This window comes from Agelaius tricolor, unplaced genomic scaffold (assembly GCF_023055355.1).
Source record: "Agelaius tricolor isolate 1412-34295 unplaced genomic scaffold, bAgeTri1.0.p SCAF_69, whole genome shotgun sequence".
NCBI classification, from domain to species: Eukaryota; Metazoa; Chordata; class Aves; order Passeriformes; family Icteridae; genus Agelaius; species Agelaius tricolor.
Window position 1 is genome coordinate 341992 of NW_027269329.1, and position 20122 is coordinate 362113.

General features: G+C 54.9%; 1 protein-coding gene across 2 annotated transcripts; it reads left to right on the forward strand.

The window, feature by feature from the left end:
- The first annotated feature begins 2843 nt into the window (after window positions 1–2843).
- VPS45 (vacuolar protein sorting 45 homolog) lies at window positions 2844–18156 on the forward strand. Of its 2 annotated transcripts, XM_071417320.1 has the most exons (15): window positions 2867–3125; window positions 3221–3355; window positions 3780–3840; window positions 4274–4353; window positions 4994–5062; window positions 5970–6107; window positions 6842–6952; window positions 8399–8533; window positions 8820–8933; window positions 9154–9321; window positions 11588–11746; window positions 13372–13479; window positions 13715–13836; window positions 15225–15356; window positions 17682–18156. In XM_071417320.1, the coding sequence occupies exons 1-15, from the start codon at window positions 3033–3035 to the stop codon at window positions 17767–17769; spliced, it is 1713 nt and encodes a 570-aa protein (XP_071273421.1). In that variant the 5' UTR covers window positions 2867–3032; the 3' UTR covers window positions 17770–18156. The 2 variants fall into 2 exon arrangements, with proteins under 2 accessions (XP_071273422.1, XP_071273421.1); XM_071417321.1 differs by lacking the exons at window positions 13372–13479; window positions 13715–13836; window positions 15225–15356; window positions 17682–18156 and adding exons at window positions 12261–12447; window positions 12548–13189 and having other exon boundaries at window positions 2844–3125; window positions 11588–11796.
- Window positions 18157–20122: the final 1966 nt, after the last annotated feature.

Genomic DNA, 20122 nt, shown 5'->3' on the forward strand with positions numbered 1-20122 from the left:
TTCTCCACAGTGATCCTTGTTCTCCACATTGATCCCTGTGCTCTGGAATGTTCCTGTGCTCTGGAGTGATCCCTGTGCTCTGGAGTGGTCCCTGTGCTCCAGAGTGATCCCTGTTCTCCACAGTGATTCCAGTGTTCTCCACATTGATCCCTGTGCTCCTGAGTGATCCCAGTTCTCCACAGTGATCCTTGCTTTCCACAGTGATCCCTGTGCTCTGGAATGTTCCTGTTCTCCTGAGTGATCTCTGTGCTCTGGAGTGGTCCCTGTGCTCCAGAGTGATCCCAGTTCTCCACAGTGATCCTTGTTCTCCACAATGGTCCTTGCTCTCCACAGTGATCCCTGTTCTCCTCAGTGATCCCAGTTCTCCACAGTGATCCCTGTGCTCTGGAATGTTCCTGTTCTCCTCAGTGATCCCAGTTCTCCACAGTGATCCCCGTGCTCTGGAATGTTCTTGTTCTCCTCAGTGATCCCTGTGCTCTGGAATGTTCCCGTTCTCCTCAGTGATCCCAGTTCTCCTCAGTGATCCCTGTGCTCTGGAATGTTCTTGTTCTCCTCAGTGATCCCAGTTCTCCACAGTGATCCCTGTGCTCTGGAATGTTCCTGTTCTCCTCAGTGATCCCTGTTCTCCTCAGTGATCCCTGTCCTCCTCAGTGATCCCTGTGCTCTGGAATGTTCCCGTTCTCCTCAGTGATCCCAGTTCTCCTCAGTGATCCCTGTGCTCTGGAATGTTCCCGTTCTCCTCAGTGATCCCAGTTCTCCTCAGTGATCCCTGTGCTCTGGAATGTTCCCGTTCTCCTCAGTGATCCCAGTTCTCCTCAGTGATCCCTGTGCTCTGGAATGTTCTTGTTCTCCTCAGTGATCCCTGCCCATTCCATCCTGTTCCCCCCCCTGCTCCCGCAGGAGCCATGGCGAGGGGTCAGCACCATGCTAAATAATCATAAAATCCCATCTCACTGCTGACAGCTCCAGTTAGAAACATTCCCAGACTGAGCCAAAGGATTTTGTGGTGAATTTACCCCTGAGGAGCCGGGGGAGGCCTTGGTGCTGCTGCTCCTTCTGGAGCCACACGCAGGACAAGGCCGTGGGGACAGGGACAATGCCCCACACAGGGATGGCACGGCCTGCCCTGGCCATTCCCCCTTGGAATCAGGAGTGGAGAAGCCTTTTGAAATAATCAACACCAAATTCAATCCCTTAAAATAGCAGTGCCATAATCCCAGACAATCCTATTGCCTCAACTTAGGGACCAACGTCTGTCCTCGTGCCTGGGCACTGGTGGCAGGCCCAGGGCAGTTATTGGGGAGGTTAAATCAGGGTTATTTACAGAAATTATGCTTGAAGTGATTCTTATTCAAGAATTAGAAGGTTAAAATTATGAAGGTTCAAAAGAGGTTATTAAAATTATTAAGGTTTAAAAGAATGATAAGGTTTAAATAAAAAATCACAGCAAATGCAGAGGTCTTTTCCAGCCTAAACAATTCCATTATTCCAATCACTCCCACCCCACCAATCAGCCTGTGGGGAGTGAAAAGTGTAAAATTTCGGCAGAATAAAAGTTGTTTTAAATGTTTTACCTGCAAACCAGGGATAAACATCCCACCAAGAAGCCTCAGAGGTTTGGTTTGTGATTCATTTCATTAAAATGGGACAAGAAGGGGTTTGTCTTCTCTAAGGACAAGGACAAAGATGGATTTAAAGAGAGACCCTGGGTTTGGTTAGTTCACAAATAAAATCCAAAAGCATTTCCAAGGAAACTGGACAATAACTAAACCAGCACTTTCCAGAAACTGAATCATTTAACAATAAGGCCAGAAATCAATCAGATGCAATTAAATCCCAATTTTTTATACCATTTGCTGTTATTGTGTGTATCCTTTGGCCAGGAGCACCCACACACTCCTTAAGGCATTACTTTGGATATGAGAAACAAAATCTGACAAGAAATAAAAAATATAAGAAAGAAAATACTGGAGTTGTATTTTTCTACGTAAATCCTTATTTAAACCACTCAAGTCTTTGGGGTTTGTACATTTCCAGCCTCTAGAAAAGAAGACTCGAAGAGTTTAGAAGTGAAAAGTAAAATCTCGGCAGGAAATTGAAGGATTAAAGACGCCAGAAGTGTCCGTCACTCTGAGAGGAACCGGGGAGCCACTTAATTGGAAGCGAAAGGCAGGACATACTCATTAATTAATTGTTATCCCCTGCTATAAATAGGGCTTTGGCAGCGGGTGAGTGCCTGGCCCGGCTCAGCTCTGTCCCGCCAGGAATAGCTCCTAATCCCAGCGTCCTGCTCCGGGATTAGCGGGGCCGGGCTGGTCCCGGGGCGTTCTCCATCCCCGGTTCGGTGGAACCGGGTCACGTCCTTTGTCCTTGGGGACCCTCGGTGTGCCGAGCCCTCCTGGGCGCTTGGGGTGGGTCTGCCACGATTCGGGGTGGTTTGGGTAGACCTGTAGGGGGGTTGTGAGTGTTTGGGGTGGGTTTAGGTGGATTTGGTTTGGTTTAGGGTGGGTTTAGTGCGGGTTGAAGCGGGTTCGTGTTGTTTTAACATAGGTTTAACAGGGGTTAAACCATGGGTTTTAACATAGGTTTTAACATGGGTTTAAGTGTGTGTGGGGTGAGTCTGCTGGGGTTCGGTATCAAACTGCTCCGCCCTCCCGAACCATTTCCACTGCTCGGGTCCCCTCGGGAGGGGAAGGACGGGCCGGGGGCTGCGGGACCCCTGGGAGCGCGGCTGGCGGTGCCGCTCCCGCTGCTGGACTACAACTCCCAGCAGCCGGCGGGGCCGGGCGGGGCAGAGCCGAAGCGGAGCCGAAGAGTCCCGAAGTGAGGCCGAGCCTGGCCGAAGCGGGGCCGGAGAATCCCGAAGCGGGGCCGAGCCTGGCCGAAGCGGGGCCGAGCCTGGCCGAAGCGGGGCCGGAGAATCCCGAAGCGGGGCCGAGCCTGGCCGAAGCGGGGCCGGAGAATCCCGAAGCGGGGCCGGAGAGGGCCGAAGCGGGTGCGGGGCAGCCCGGTAGAGGAGCATCCCCGCCAAGATGAACGCGGTGCTGGCCGTCCGGCAGTACGTGTCCAAAATGATCGAGGACAGCGGCCCCGGTATGAAGGTGCTGCTGATGGACCGGGAGACGGTGAGGAGCGGCCGGGCCGGGAGCGCGGAGGGCGGCGGGGCCGGGAGCCGGGCCCAGCGCCGCCGTGACGGGCGCTGCCCCCGTGCCGCCCGCAGACCGGCGCCGTGAGCGTGGTGTACACCCAGTCCGAGATCCTACAGAGAGAGGTTTATCTGTTCGAGCGCCTCGACTCGCCCAACAGGGAGCCCATGAAGCACCTCAAGGCCATCTGCTTCCTGAGGCCCACCAAGGTACGGAGCAGAGCAGGGGGATACGGCCTCAAATCGTGCTGGGGAGGTTTGGGTTGATATTCAGGAGAATTCCTTCATGGAAACGGTTGTTCAGCAGAGCCACAGTCGCTGGAATTGCTGAAATCCGTGTGGATGTGGCAGTTGGGGACGGGGTCTGTGGTGGCCTTGGCAGTGCTGGAGGGACAGTTGGACTCCGTGGTCTCAAAGGGCTTTTCCAAAGTCACTAATTCCATGATTCCATGTTTGCGGTGCTGATGAAGAGCAAATCCGTGTGGATGTGGCACTTGGGGACAGGGGTTCATGGTGGCCCTGGCAGTGCTGGGGGAATGGCTGGACACCAAGATCTCAGATGCTTTTCCAACCCTAAGGATTCCATGATTCTGTATTCCTTAACTCTGCTCTCCCTGGTGCTGTTTCCATCCAGGAGAACGTGGAGCTCCTGGTGCAGGAGCTGAGAAGGCCCAAGTACAGCGTCTACTTCATCTGTGAGTATGAAGAGCCCTGGAGGGGTCCTGGAGCTCCATAAATCTGGAAATCCCAGTGTGGATGGGCCAGGCTCCACACCTCAGTGCACCTTCCTGTGCCTGCTGTATCAGGCAGGGCTTCCCACATGTCCTGAATATTCCATGGGTTTGGGAATGACTCCAGCTGCTTTGGGGTTGAATTCCAGTCCTGCAGGCCAGGAATGAGTCGGTAGGATGGCAGGAACTGGGTGAAGTGGCCTCTAGATGTCATTGTGGCTCTGCAGGACGCTGGGGAGATGGGCAGGGAACGAGTTGGGAGCATCCCGGGAGGTGGCTCAGGATTCCAACAGCTGCAGGGTTAAAGGGGCTCTGTGGGATCTCTCCTGCTCCAGAGGGGATCAGACTCCACAGGGTCTGCATGGAGCCCCACTGTCCCTTCCCTGTCTCCTCCCAGATTTCAGCAACGTCATCAGCAAGAGCGATGTGAAGGCCTTGGCTGAGGCCGATGAGCAGGAGGTCGTGGCTGAAGTCCAGGTGAAGTTTGGATGTTTTAGGGAGATGTAAAAGCAAAGGGAAGGTCCAGGCTGCCAGACACTGGGAGCAGCTCCCAACTGGTGCATGCCAGGCCTGGCTGGGAGGAGGGATGGACACAAATGTGGGATGGAGAGGTAAAAGACAGAAAATGTCTTTTCCATTTCTCTGTGCCCTGGGCTCTCACAGTTGCTGCTGTTTTTGGTGTCTCACAAGGTGCTGCCTGATTCAAATCCTTGTGGATGTGGCAGTTGGAGACAGGGGTCTGTGGTGGCCTTGGCAGTGCTGGAGGGACAGTTGGAACTCAGTGGTCTCAAAGGGCATTTCCAAAGTCACTAATTCCATGATTCCATGTTTGTGGTGCTGATGAAGAGCTGGGCACTGGAGCAATGCTGGGGAGAATTTCAGGAGAATTCCTTCATGGAAAGGGTTGTTCAGCCCTGGCACAGGGCAGTGGTGGAGCCACAGTGCCTGGAATTGTTCAGATCCGTGTGGATGTGGCACTTGGGGACAGGGGTCCGTGGTGGAGGGGAGCTGTCAGCGGGGTTTGGGGTGGAGGGAGGAACAATGACCTGAACCAGTGTGTGCAGGGGGTGGTGGCAGCTTGGTCAGAGACACAGAACTGTCCTGCTGCCTTCTGCAGGAGTTCTATGGTGACTACATTGCCGTGAACCCACACGTCTTCTCCCTGAACCTGCTGGGCTGCTGTCGGGTAGGAGCACGGCGAGCTGTTCTTGCTTTGGGTAACGCCTTGTGGGAACCCAGGAGATTCCTCTGACTGCCCTGAAGGATTTGAGACCCTGGCAGGGGCTCAGAGACCTTGGCACAGAGTCACAAACACCTTTGCCTTCGATTTTAACCCATGAAGAAAATTACCAACTTTATGTGAAGATTTACAAGCCACAAGGGTTTGAGTAGAATGATGGTGAATTTATCACAAGGTGGAAAAGTAGAATTTTGGGGTTTTTAGAATGGGGGTTCAGGAGGCAGCATGGAGGAATCTGGGCGTGTCCTGTCTTTCTCCTTCTTCTTCTTGTCCTCCATCTTCTGGGTGATGGTGGCACTTTTGGAATGGTTTAGGATAGAGACAGACTGTCTAACATAGGTGATAGGGATTGGAAAATTATTGTAAATAAAGTGAAAAACAGGTAGTTTTTAGTATAAAAAGATAACAGCAGTGTGCTTCGACCCAACCTGCTAGACAGACCTCAGCAGGTGAAAGAATGTATTAGATAAGAGAAAATAAACAACCTTGAAAATCAGAGCTGAGGAATCCCGACTTCTTCAAGGAAGAAGAAGCTGGGAAAAAAAGACTTTTAATACCTCAGGAGCCATTTCAGCAACAACAAATCCAACAAAGTGTAGCTCTCGTGACCCAGGGCATTGGGGGAAATGGGCCTTGGCAAGGAGATTTTGTGCTCAGCCCCTGGGTACCTGGGGCTCCAGCACAGTTTTGTGCTTTCCTGTGAGACTTCAGCACTTAGAAACAAGGATGTGGGGAAGTTTAGGAGCAAGGATGTGGGGAAGTTTAGGAACAAGGATGTGGGGGAGTTTAGGAACAAGGATGTGGGGAAGTTTGGGGGCTGTGCATCCGTGTGAGGTGCAGCCTTTCCTTCCAGGGCCGCAGCTGGGACCCGGCTCAGCTCACCAGGACAACCCAGGGGCTCACTGCTCTGCTCCTGTCCCTGAAGAAGTGCCCCATGATCCGCTACCAGCTCTCCTCAGAGCCAGCAAAGCGCTTGGCCGAGTGTGTGAAGGTGAGAGCAGCCCACAGCTCGTCCCTTTTAGGATGAATTCAGCCTCAGTCAGTTTTTTACATGTGGAGGGAAGCACCTGTTTGTCACTGTCACTTTTTGTGGAAAAATCTCTTTGCCAGGATTTCTTCTCCTGAGAAGCCTCAGATAAGAATTCATATCTCATTTGCTTCTCTTGTGTTTTGCTGCTTTGGAATGTGGTATGGAGATTATTTATCCAGCAGGTGGTTGGTTGATTGGTTTCATGTAAATTGTTTTAACTTAATGACCAGTCACAGTCAGGTTGTGTCGGGACTCTGGAAGAGGTCACAAGTTTTCATTATCATTCTTTGTAGCCTTCTGTCTGTATCCTTTCTCTATTCTTTAGTATAGTTTAGTGTAGCATTCTATAATATATAATATAAAATATATAAACCTTCTAAGAACATGGAGTCAGATACATCATTCCTCACCTCATCTGGGGACCACAAAAATCCCACACCTGTTTTCAGTCAATTCCTCTGAATTCCATCAGTTACTCCAAGGCCTGGTCATGTCCCTCTCTGCTCCCAGTACATTCCTGGGAGCAATGTCCCAATTCCTGGAGCCTTCAGCTCCTCCCTGGCAGTGCAGACAAAGCAGCAGAATTGGGCTTTCACCCTCCCTTCCCTCTGTGCTTAAATCCACGCTGAGAGGGAGCCTTTTCCAGGATTTCAAGAGGGATTGTTCCCATTTTTTTCCCCTCCATTTCTCCACAGCAAGTGATCACGAAGGAGTACGAGCTGTTCGATTTCCGCCGCACCGAGGTCCCGCCCCTGCTCCTCATCCTGGACCGCTCCGACGATGCCATCACCCCCCTGCTGAACCAGGTGAGCCACGCCCAGGTGTGTGCCAGGCCACACCCAGGTGTGTGCCAGGCTGGGGCAGGCCACACCCAGGTGTGTGCCAGGCTGGGGCAGGTCACACCCAGGTGTGCCAGGCCACACCCAGGTGTGTGCCAGGCTGGGGCAGGTCACACCCAGGTGTGCCAGGCTGGGGCAGGCCACACCCAGCTGTGCCAGGGTAGGGCAGGCCCCACCCAGGTGTGTGGCAGGCTGGGGCAGGCCATGCCCAGCTGTGCCAGGCTGAGGAGTCCTGCAGCAGCTGGAGTTCAACCCCTGGCAGGTCACGGTTGGATGCAGTAGAGGGAAGTGTTGCTTCACACCTCCAATCCCTGCAAATCCCTCTTTTATCCCCTGGCTTGGTTTTCCAGAGCTGAGTGGGGCTTGTTTGTGCTGACTTCAGTGGCAGATGGACCCAGCATGCTGGAAAACTGAGCCACCAGCACTTCATGTGGCTTCTGGAGCCCCCAGTGCTTTGCAGGGCCTTTCCCAAGGGTTGTTTGTGGGGCTGTGAGTGACCTCGCCCTGCTGAGTCTCCCTCTGTTATTGATGGCTGCTGGATTTGCTGGGAGCTGTTGGATTTATTTGTTCCATGCTGTGCTGCAGATCCTGGCAGGATCTGTTGGGTCTCCCTTCATCTCTGTGGGGTTCCCTTGGAACCTGGGGATCAGGAGTTGCACCTGGGTGGGGCCAGCAGCCCCAGAGCTGCTGTAACACCGGTTCTGCAGGAGATGGAGGTGACATCTCTGTCACAGAGGGGTGTGGCTGTCACAGCCCAGCCCACACCTGGTTTGTGGTGTTTAGGATTGTGCTCAGCATCAGGCATTATCTGCTGTTTCAGGATTTCCTGTCCCAAAGAGATTCCCAGGGATGTAAATGGAGTGTTGGGCATGGCAGGGCTCTGATCAGCTGTCACTGTCCTCTCTCTCTGGGTTATTATTAGACTGCTCAGGATAAAAATAGAAACTCCTGATGTGCAGAAATGCTCCTGCCCGTGGAGCATGTAGGGAATTCTGCAGAGGAACTGTGGGACCTCTCCCTGCCTGGGCAGAAAGTTGGGGGGTTTGGTGGCCAACAGAGCTGTTAGAACAGAAATGTTAAAATCCCCATCCCACTTCAGTCCGTTTTGAAGGTTCCTGCAGGAATTCCTGATCTGGTGGGAGGTGTCCCTGCCATGAACAGGATGGGTTTAGTGTCCCAACCCAAACCATGCCATGATACTGTGATTCTGGAATGGCCCTGGAGGGGGGCAGTGTCTCCCCATCTGATTATTCCCCAGTGATGTTGATTTTCATCAGAGGGACACACCCCAAACTCTGCTGCGTGTCCTGGGGTAGCAGGAGCAGCTCTGGCTGCCTTCAGCTGAACTCCATCGATTTCCCAGCGCTGTGGCTCACCAAGGTCACCCCTTTGCCTTCCTCTGTCCCCTGGCAGTGGACGTACCAGGCCATGGTCCACGAGCTGCTGGGCATCAACAACAACCGCATCGACCTGTCCCGGGTGCCGGGGATCAGCAAGGACCTGCGGGAGGTTGTCCTGTCAGCTGAGAACGATGAGTTCTACGCCAATGTAGGTGTCCAGGGGGGCTTCACAAGCACCCACACCTGGGGGTTTGCCACGGGAAAGGAGCCTGGCCATGATTTTGGGGGATTTTGGCACCCCTCAGGGTGGGGATGTGCCATTCGTGACCGTCAGCAGTGACATCTGATGTGGGATAACGTCCCTAGAAAATGTGTTTGTGGTTTGGTTTTCAAAGCCTGCTGCAGGTTTTGTGGGATGGAGTCACCTTCCAGCTGCTCAAGGCTCTTCCTTGGTCAAATCAGTTTCCCTCTGCTTCCCATCTTGTTCCACACAGAACATGTACCTGAACTTCGCCGAGATTGGCACCAACATCAAGAACCTGATGGAGGATTTCCAGAGGAGGAAGCCAAAGGAGCAGCAGAAGCTGGAGTCCATAGCAGATATGAAGGTACAGACAAAGTCCATCCCATTTGTGTCCCATCCTTTAATGTTAGGAGTCAATAACAAGCACATCCCTCCCAGAGATCTCCTGTGGGCTCAAGGCCTGATCCTCTGCACACCAGCAGAGAATTGCTGGGAATTTGTACAGTTTCTGGCTGGCTGCACCCATCTTTTGCTGTCTCCTGCTTTTCCCTGGAAGCACCCACTGCCTCAGTTTCCCCTCGCAGGCCTTTGTGGAGAACTACCCTCAGTTCAAGAAGATGTCAGGCACGGTGTCCAAGCACGTGACAGTGGTGGGGGAGCTGTCCCGGCTCGTGGCCGAGCGGAACCTGCTGGAGGTGTCCGAGGTGGAGCAGGAGCTGGCCTGCCAGAGTGACCATTCCAGTGCCCTCCAGGTACCCATCCTGCCTCTGGATCAGGGGGGTTTCGCCCCAGCTCTCCCTTGGGAGGGGGGGTTTGGTGCTGGGAGGCAGTGGCAGCTCCCTGTGGGGAGGGACACTGCCAATTCTTGTGGAATTGCTCCTCGGTGCTGGGCTCAGATGGGAATGAGTCATGGTTAATAACTGGCTTGAGAAGCGTCTTTGCAAATCCTGTCCTTACATCCCACAACCCAGCATTCTCTCTTTATACTCAGCTAGTTGGTTTCTGGCAGACACCAGGATAGAACAGCCTCAGATGCTCTGTGGGAGCTGATGCGTTTGCTGGGCAGGAGAAGAGCTGGAATCCATGGAATTGTCTCTACCTATTTTTTTAAGAAAGACCCTGAAATCCAAGGTTTCTTTGGCAGAGAGGCCTGGAAAAGCTGGAGGGAGGCTCTGTGACAGCTGAGCGTGGCCCCTTGTGCTGTGAGCAGAGCAGGGTCTGGCAGAGTCAGTGGTGATGGATTTGGGCTGGTGTTCAACAGCAGCTCAGAGCAGGGCTGGAGAGTCTCACTTCTCACTTCTGAGAAATGATTCCTTGATTTCCAGCAGTGGAGGGGGATTCCCAACACGTAACAGCCCCTTGGGGAAGCAGAGGGGCTGGGAAATGAGGAAAAGCATCTCCAGCAGGTTTGAGATCAGTTCCTTCCCCTCCTCTGTGACCCTGAACTGCGGCTGGGGGCTGAGGGGATCACACTGGCCAGCCCCCAGAGGTGGAATGTGCTCCCATCCCTCTGGAGCAGGGAGTGTAGGGATGGGATTCCAAGGCTGCTGTCTGGCAGGATTTACATGGCTGAGTGTGGAACTGGGAATGCAGCCAGGAATGTGTTTGCTGGAAGCAGCCTCTGAGGTCCTCACGCTGTATCACTGTCTCCAGCTCAGGTTGTTGTGGTTTAAAAGTCAAATATTCCCAGTCTGCTCCCTCCCTGTGCTGTGAGCCGTGATTTTTGATGGAATACACACAGCACAGAGCTGGTGCCAGGTGAATCCTGGTGTCCCTGGGGTCACCTTGCTCCTGCTCTACACAAACAACATTTCTGCAGTTTTAGAGCAGAAATGCCGCCTCAGTTTCCTCCCAGCCCTGTGCCTGAAGGGCCACTGGGAGATTTGCAGCAGCTTGGAAGTAAATGGGAACTCCTGGAGGTGGGATCTTTGTAAATGTAAATGGAAACTCCTGCAGCCTCCCCACCCTGGGCTCTGCCTGCTGCAGCTCCCAGTGGCAGCAAGAAGGGCAAGGCCACGGGACAAGAAGCAGCAGCCAGAGCCTGGAATAAAGATGGAATTGTTCTCCCTTGATGTCACTTCAGGGATTGTTGGATCTCTGGTGGCCTTAGCCCCCCCCATTCTGGGACATTTGGGTTCTTCCTCCCCTGGAGCTCTCATTAACCCTGACACAGAGCATGAATGGAGGGGTTGGAATCCCAGCTCCTCCCATGGACAATGGGTTTTCTGTTCTCTGCTTCCTGCTGCTCCTGGCACTGCCAGCACAGGAACCTCCCTGGGGCTCTGGCTCTCCCCTCACAGGTGAATTCCTGACCTTGAATGGTGAAATTCCTCTTGATCCTCCTCACAGCCAGGATTTTATGCTGTGTTTTCAGTCAGCATCAGTTAAATAGGTGCCAGCAAACATCTGGGCCAGGGTGGTGAATCCAGCAGCAGATCAGGAGTGATAACAGATCCCTGCTCTTCCCTGTAACTGAGGAATCTCTCTTTCCATGCTTTATCCTTCCAAATGTGCAGTTTATTCCTCCACATCTCACATCCAAAGGTTTGAATGATGAGACTGTGGTGCCTCTGCCTTGCACCTTCCAAAAAGGAGCTGGAGTTGGGGGCATTTCCTGTCGGGGTTTTTGCAGCCCGTGTAGTGGTGGAACCTTTGGGCTGGAGCTGGAAACACCCAGGCAGAGCTTGGAGATGTCAGGGCCCGTGCACAACTTCCCCCTCCTGCAGCACCACAAGGGGCTCAGGACCCATCATCGGTGGGTTGTGAACTCCCAGTTCCACGGAAAGACCCAAAACCAACTCGTGCTCCAGTAAATCCTCCTGTGAAGCACCCGAGGAGCCGGGCTGTGGGGTTTATACCACAACTGCAGCCTCTGGCATTGCCCGTGGCAGTTGCTGGGCAGTGAAACCGGTCTGATGAGTGATAAGTGACCGATAAATGACGGATAAATGACTGATAAGGCGGTGACACCGACGGAGGTGTCTGTCCCCAGGCTGAGCGGTGCCGTGTGTCCCGCAGAGCGTGCGGCGGCTGCTGCAGAGCCCGCGGCTGTCGGAGCTGGACGCGGCGCGCTTGGTGATGCTCTACGCGCTGCGCTACGAGCGCCACGCCAGCAGCGGCCTCCCGGCACTGCTGGAGGAGCTGCGCGGCCGCGGAGGCAGCGACAGGTACCGCAAGGTAACCCCGGGGAGGGGCAGGTACCGCGGGGTAACCCCGGGGAGGGGCAGGTACCGTGGGGTAACCCCGGGGAGGGGCAGGACGGGGACAAATAACCCCGGGGAGGGACAGGACAGGGACAAATAACCCTGGGGAGGGACAGGACGGGGACAAATAACCCCGGGGAGGGGCAGGACAGGGACAAATAACCCCGGGGAGGGGCAGGACGGGGACAAATAACCCCGGGGATGGGCAGGACGGGGACAAATAACCCCGGGGAGGGACAGGACGGGGACAAATAACCCCGGGGAGGGGCAGGACGGGGACAAATAACCCCGGGGAGGGGCAGGACAGGGACAAATAACCCCGGGGAGGGGCAGGACAGGGGCAAATAACCCCGGGGAGGGGCAGGATGGGGACAAATAACCCCGGGGAGGGACAGAACGGGGACAAATAACCCCGGGGAGGGGCAGGATGGGGACAAATAACCCCGGGGAGGGACAGAACGGGGACAAATAACCCCGGGGAGGGGCAGGATGGGGACAAATAACCCCGGGGAGGGGCAGGTACCGCGGGGTAACCCCGGGACGGGGCAGGATGAGGGGCAGGTACTGCCAGGTAACCCTGGGGTGGAGCAGGATGAGGGGCAGGTACCCCGATGTCCCACAGGATGGGGAGGAGGTACCACCAGGTAACCCCGGGGTGGGGCAGAACAGGGGCAGGTACCGAAAGGTAACCCCGGGGAGGGGCAGGATGGGGACAAATAAATAACCCCGGGGAGGGGCAGGTACCGCAGGGTAACCCCAGGATGGGGCAGGGCAGGTACTGCCAGGTAACCCCGGGGTGGGGCAGAACAGGGGCAGGTACCACCAGGTAACCCCAGGGTGGGGCAGGTCCCCCGATGTGCCACAGGATGAGGGAATCTCTGCTGTCTGGGGTGAAACCTGCCTGCTCTGGGTCAGCCCAGGGCCTTGTGCTTGCACAGAGCTCGGCTGGGACCTGTGGGTGTGGCTTTAAAAGGTGTTGTAAGTGACTCGATTTCCCTTTCCTAAATCAGTGGAAGTGAGGCACAGTGACTCCAGCTGGTTTGGGGTTGAAGTCCAACCCTGCAGCCCAGGAATTGGTGAATGGGGGTTGGACTCCAGAGGTCCCTTCCACTCCTGAGTAGTCAGTGATTCCATGATATTATGAAGGATTTCATGGAGAAGGGATGGCAGGAGCCTGCTGGGAGCAGAGTGTGGCACCTCCACGGGCCTGGGATGTGCTTCCTCTCTTCTTTTCCTCCCCCACTTTCCCCAGCTCCTGCAGCACCAGGCAGTGGCTGCAGCGAGGGGCTGGGGATGGAGAGGAGCTGGCAGGGAGGGAACAGACAGCAGTGCCAGGAGCAGCTGGGGAGGAGGTGGAGGAGAGGGATGATGTCACCTCGTGTGGAGGAGCTGCTGCAGGCGATGGAGATGGAGATGAAGCTTCTCCTCAGGCAGGAGGGTCGGGGTGGGCTGGGGGCTGTGGGGGTGCTGCTGCTCTGCCTCCATGTGTGGTTCCATTGGGGATCATCTCCATGGCTCCTTGTGCCCATGGGGTGTGTGCACCTCGCCACAGCCTGCAGGGGCCGCCAGGCTGATGGGCCCTGCCCTCTCCCTGCACAGCTGGTGTCTGCCGTGGTGGAGTACGGGGGGAAGCGGGTGCGAGGCAGCGACCTGTTCAGCCCCAAGGACGCCGTGGCCATCACCAAGCAGTTCCTCAAAGGCCTGAAGGTACCAAGATTGCTTGGGGAAATGGGGACAGACTCAAAAGTGCAGCCCAGAGGAGGAGCAGGGCTGGCAGGAATGCACTCGGTGGCTTCAGGGCTCGATTGCACTGAGAACAACAGGAGAGAGCTGCTGGAGAGCTTCTCAATCCTAAATTCAGGGGTGGAAGCTGCTGTGCCTCTGCTGATCCTCCTTCCTTGCTGGGCCACTTCCTAAAGAGCTTCTCTCTCCCTGGCCACAGGGCATTGAGAATGTGTACACCCAGCACCAGCCCCTGCTTCAGGAAACCCTGGACCAGCTCATCAAGGGGAAGCTCAAGGACAGCCAGTATCCCTACCTGGGCCCCAACACACTCCGGGACAGGTACCTGGGGCCTTTGGGGCAGAGCCTGCACTGGGACACAGCAGCTGGGACGTCCCTGCTGTCCCCAACACTGTCCCCACAGTGGGGTGGGACTGATGGTGAGCAGAGCTGGGGATTGGCACAGAAATCTCTTGATTGTAGAGGTGTTGTATCCCCAGGAATGTTCCCAGGACTGGGGTGTGCCTCGTCCTGGCTCAGAGGTGCCATTTCTGTTGGGTGGCTCAGGTGAAGGATGAAGCCCTTGCTCCTCAGAGGAGGCAGGATCAGCTTTGCTCCAGGTCATGCTGTCCATGCAGTGCTCCAAGAGGGGAATCCCTGGTGTTGGTCCTTCCAAAGGATTGGGAGGGTGGTTACAGGGCAGGGAAGGAGCAGCTCACTGGAAAGCAGGATGTGCACAGCACACTGAGGTTGTGTTGGGATGGAGGAAGGCTCTTCCCTCCTTTCCCCCTTCCTCTTGCTTGGCTTCTCTCTACCATCCCACATCTCCCTGCTGGCTGGGAAATGTCCCCTCAGGTGAACTGAGGCACAAATCCTGGCAGTTCCTGACCAGCCTGGGAGCTCCAAGGCAGCTCTGTGTCCTTGCCTGACTCCAGCATCGATCCTGATTTCCCAGCCCCAGCAGGTCATGCATTAAACATGGCACGTGGATCCACAGGGACTGGGGTGGTGCTGCTGGAGTGAAAGTTCAGGAGAGGTTTTGGGGAATTCAGTGGATTTTTTTCAGCTCCACATCACAGGGATGAGGGAGGGTCTAGAGGAGGCACCCTCAGGATCCTGGATCACTGCCTCCAAAGTGCAGGATTTATCCTTGGCTTTGTCTGATCCCAACTCAATATTTGTGCCTGCTCCATCCCAGAAATTGTCCAAGGCCAGGTTGCTCAGGGCTTGGATCCACCTGACTCCAGAATTGATCCTGATTTCCCAGCCCCAGCAGCTCATGCATTAAACATGGCACATGGATCCACAGGGATTGGGGTGCTGCTGCTGCTGGAGGCTGCTCAGGGCTCGGGGTGGAAGTTCAGGAGAGCTTTTGGGGGATTCCGTGGGTTGTTCTCAGCTCTGAGCCCAGCACATCACAGGGATGAGGGAGTCCTTTAAAGGAGGCACCCTCAGGATCCTGGATCACTGCCTCCAAAGGGCAGGATTTATCCTTGGCTTTGTCTGATCCCAACTCAATATTTGTGCCTGCTCCATCCCAGAAATTGTCCAAGGCCAGGTTGCTCAGGGCTTGGATCCACCTGCTCTGCTGGGTGTCCCTGAGAGCTGAGCTTTTAGGTCTCTTCAAGCCAAACCATTCCATGATTTGTGCTTTTATCCCTCAGACCTCAGGAGAGCTTTTAGGTCTCTTCAAGCCAAACCATTCCATGATTTGTGCTTTTATCCCTCAGACCTCAGGACATCATTGTGTTCCTCATTGGAGGGGCCACCTACGAGGAGGCTCTGGCTGTGTTCAACCTGAACCGCTCCAACCCCGGCGTCCGCATCGTCCTGGGGGGCACCACCATCCACAACACCAGGAGGTAAAATCCCCCCCTCTGCAGAGCCTGCCTGTGGAACTGCTGCCACAGCAGGAGTTTGGGACACCTGGGGGATCCCCATGTGGAAAGAAATGGGTGTCAGTGCTCTGGAGCCAGCTCTGCTCGTGGTGGCTCAGGGACAGATCCCTGAGCTGGAGGTTTAATTTGAATTTCCATGAGTTCAAGGGCAGGCAAGGAGAGTTTTGCACAGAGTTTTTCTAGTTCATAACACTGGGAAGCCAGGGCAGCACATGGGAATTCAGCACTGAATGAACCTGCAGCTGCTTTGCTGAAGGTGGGCAAAGATCCCTGTAAGTATGGGAAATGTCTGGTTTATAAAAACAAATAACTTTTCCTGAACCCAAATTACTCACTTTGGGCACAGGAAAGAATTGAGGCCACAGTGGGAATTGCTTCCCATCAGCTGCTGGCCAGGCAGGAGAGCAGGAATTCTCTGAATTCTCAGGAATCTCTCCAGATTCCCAGTGCTCAGTGTGGGATGGTGGGAAAATCCTGAGCTGCTGCTGAAGCTCAGGATCTGCAGCTCCATCATTGGATCTGCTTGGATTGGTGGTGCTAGGAGCCACCCTGGCTGCTTTGGGCTCTGCTGCTGTGCAGTCCCTGAATTATTTACAGAAAAGCTGGGATTCTGTATCCAAATTTGCATTTCAAAGAATGAAGTGGGGAGGGGGAAAAAAAAAAAAAGGAAAATAAAAGGAAAGGCTGGATGTGGCCTGGTCCTACCTGGGGAGGACAGCAAAGGGCCTGTTCTGAAATAGCCCTGTCCCAAATGATCCATTTTCTCTTGGATAAGGTTTCTCTGAGATGGAAGGACAATAAAACTGTCTCCTGTCCACTGTTATCCAGGATTCCAGCACAGGGCCCTCGGATCAGGGATATCTCAGCACATCCATCCAAGGAAAGCCAGATTTTAGTGTGTCCCAAGCCCTGACATAATCCATGGCCTCGCTGATTCCCGTGGGATTAGGGCAGATATGTCACCAGGAACAAGGGGATTTGGGTGTTAATGCCCAGAGCAGCCGTGTAAGCACCTAAATCCTGCTCCCATTGTTCTTCCTCCCTGCTGCAACTGGGACCAACATCTGTGAGCCCACAGGGGTGGCCCAAAGGATGGAGAATCTGCTCTGCTCCCAGGGATTGCAGAGCAATTGCACAGGGTTTGGAGGAGGAAGGGTTACAGGGGATCAATAATCGGATCAAAAGGGCTGCCAGCAACATCTGGTGCTGGGGCTGACTCATCCTGGGCAGGTTGAGAGAAACCTGCTGGGACTAATCCCAGGGTGGGGGCCCTGACCCAGTTACCCAGTTAGAGCCACACTGGTGGCACTGGGTGCTCCTGGGGACCCTCCTGACTGCTCAAGGCTCGTTGCTCCTGGGAGTTCCACCTGCAGGCCCTGCTGGGGTGGAGCAGCTGGGCAGGTTCCTGCAGATGCCTCTGCTGGCTCCTTCCTCAGCTCTTCCTGCAGGATCTGCAGGGTCCTTGGAGCAGCAGCCTCAGCAGGATGGGGCTTGTGCTGTGGTACAGCTCATTTCTGGAGGGCAGGTGGGAGTTTGGCTCTTGTCTCCGGTCACTCCAGACTGGGAGTGTGCTCTGAGGGACCCTGAGGTGTCATTGGGCACAACCTGCTCCAGCCAGCACAGAACCAGAGACCCTAAAAGCACCAGCCATTCCCTGCCAGAGCTCAGCTCTGCCTGGTTCTAGTGCCTAAAAATAACCTGGAGGAGGGAGAGCTCAGGCTGGAGCACAAAGCCAGGTGCCAGAGCCTGTGCCAGAGCTGGTGCCACCATGGGCAGGGCCCTGGCTGTGCCCCCTCCCAGCTGTGTCTGATGGCTCTCACAGCTGGCTGTTGCTGCAGGGTTTTGCAGGAGATTTGAAGGTTTTACTATTTTTCAAACCCCTCAAAATCCCAACCTGAGCAGGAAGAGCTGCTCCAGCTCCAGTTTAGGGGTATTCCCATTTCTGTAGGATTTGTGGCATATCTTGGTTTGTATTTCTTTATCTTTTGGGGTATTTTTTGAAGCATTGCTGTTGAGATCACCTGATCAGCACACTGAGGGATGAGTCAGCCTGGGAATGGCCGTGGTGTCTCATTGCCAGAGGAACCATCCTCGGGCAGGATCCTTCCAGCTGGGAGCATTCCTGCCTTTGGGAGCTGCTCCCAGCCAGGGCTGGGTGATGCCAGCGGGCCTGAGGCTCCTGCTGGGGACAATCACAGCACCTCAGGCCTTGGACACCTCTGGGACAAGTACCAGAGTGCCATGAGCCCCTTTGGCCCTTGTTCCACTGACCTGAAGCTTTCCCAGCAGCTTCCTGGAGGAGGTGACAGCCGCAGGATTCCGCGGTCGAAGCACTGAGAGCTCCCAAATCCCACCAAGATCCAGCAGCAGACGGTGAATCCTGAAGAAATGAGGGGTGTTTTTTGTACATTCAGAGCTTTCCCAGAGCAGGATGTTCCTGCCCTGCAGCTGGAGCTTCCCCTCCACACCCAGAATGGCAGCGAATGCTGGAGGTGGCGCTAACCCAAGGGCAAGGACGTGTCCCCACTGCAGCTCCTCATTGTCCCCTCACAAACAGCTCCAGGACTGGCATGGTCACCTGAGGAGAGCCTGGGAAGGGCCCTGAATCCCTGCAGCTCCTGGCTCTTCACAGGACACCCTGGATGAGTCCCATGAGGAGCCCCAGGCAGGAGGAGCAGCTGTGGGGGTGTGGCTGCTGGGCACAGGAGCCCTTGGCTGTTGTCTGTATATGTTGAATCCCATTAAATCCCCCACTTTGGCCGAATCTGTCTGCTAGATGATTCCCACTTTCCCTTTCCCAAGGCCACAAGGTGCAGTCACAGCCTGAGCCTCCATGGGAGCTTTTGCTCCCCTCCAGGATCACACCAAGGAACCTGCACGTGTTTTTCCAGCCCTGCTCCCTGGCCTCTAATCAGCACTTGATTGGGAATTAACAAGCCAGATCAAATGAACTGAGCTCCCAAATCCCTGGGAATTATCTTGGCATCACAACTAAGTCCTGCTGATGTGGGAGAGAGCAAAGCCCTGCAGGGAGGAGGGGACCTGGGTGCCTCTTTGGGGAAGGGAGGAGGGGGCACAGCCTGTGTTGTTGGGGAGGGGTCTCTGCCCACAGCAGGGGTGGAACTGGGTGGGCACCAAATTTTTAGTGAATTTTGGGTTGTTGGGACAGGCAGAGCTGTAAGAATTCCCCCTTACAGGTGCCTCAGGTGTCTGGCAGCCTGAGCCCCTAACAGAGGGGAGCTGGCAGAGGCTACTGGGCAGCCCCTGGCCCATCCCCTCCTGCAGCAGCCCCTTCCCCAGCCAGCAGTGATGTAACTGGTGTCAGAGCCACAGAAAAGCATGTGTCCTAATTAAACTTCCAGGCAGCAGCTTCACACTTGATATCCAGAGGCAAAATGCTGTGTGGGGGCTGTTAAATACATAAATAAACCAAGAGTTTGCTGATCTGCTCTGCAAGAAGAGGCGATTTTGGCAACTGTTTGTTATGGAGCAGCACAAGGAGCAGCTACAGCTGCCAGGGGTAGCAAAGGGGGCGTGTGGATACAGGCAGAGACACAAACACCCCTTGGAGAGGTTTTCATTCTGCCCCCAGGGATGGGGATGAGGAGCTGCACTGACCAGGCCACCTGTCCCACTGGGGAGCAGCCTCACTGCTGGCAGTGCAGCCTCCTGTTCCTGGTACAGGAATGGGAGATGAGTTCCCTCCCATCTCCTTCCTTCCATGTACATTGTTGATGTTGCCAGCTCTGAATCATTGGTCACATCCTTCACGGCGTGACTCACTGGCAGAGCAGCCTGAGGATCCCAAGTGCAGCTGAATTCCTGCTCCCAGGGATGTGTGCAGGTGTGTGGTTACCTGCTGTGGCTTCAGGGCAACTTCCCTGGCACCAGGGGACACTCGGGAAGAGCGTGGGCCCCGCATCCAAAGAGCCACCAGCTCTGTGCCATCTGCTATTGGGCACCAGCCCGTGCCCTGCAGGCCCTGGCCACCAAAAACAGGATGTGAGGAAGGACGAGTGGAGTTGGAAGGCAAAATGTCATTAAATAAACTGGCAGGTTCTGTGATGTCCTGGGGATACACTGGGGGCCAGGGTAGTTCATCTGTCCCTCTGCCATCAGCCCTGCCTGGAGACCAAGCTTTGGGCTAAAAGGGGAAACTGAGGCACACGGATGGCAAATCCTGGGCCCCGTGGAGTTGGGGATTGCAAAGGCACAGGAGGAAAAGGCAGCCCCTGGATTTGGTGTGGGGAGTGATTTGTGTCTCTGTGCCAGGTATTGTCAGGTGTGCAGTGAGTCCTCAGCTGATGGCAGAAATGCCAATGCTCAGAATGGGATACAAACACTCACAGAAGCTCTGGAAATACTCCAAGTACACCCCTAGGACTCTGAGTGCGTTAATTCCAGAGTACTGGGGTGAAACTACAACCTCAAATCAGGGCTGGGGGATGTCCAGGGACGGGATGGACGCTGTCATTGGAAAGCTGATCCCCTGATGGACCATGCATCCATCTATTTCTTGCAGGACACGAAGGAGACAGACAAAATAAACCAAATAAGGGCATTTTAGGAGGCTGAGTGTCTCCTCACTTCTGGAAGCCGTGCTCTGCATCCAACTGAATCCTGGCTATGCTGGAAGCGACCCCTCCCCAGGAAATCTCCCAGAGGGATTTTTCCCCACTTCCAACCACCTTTAGGGCACAAAACCCTCCCAGTACCACCCGGCTGCATTT

Coding starts and splice junctions, on each gene's coding strand:
- VPS45 (XM_071417320.1), top strand. CDS start 3,033: ATGAACGCGGTGCTGGCCGTCCGGCAGTACGTGTCCAAAATGATCGAG. Junction 3,841..4,273: donor GTACAGCGTCTACTTCATCT/GTGAGTATGAAG, acceptor GTCTCCTCCCAG/ATTTCAGCAACGTCATCAGC. Junction 8,934..9,153: donor AGTCCATAGCAGATATGAAG/GTACAGACAAAG, acceptor TTCCCCTCGCAG/GCCTTTGTGGAGAACTACCC.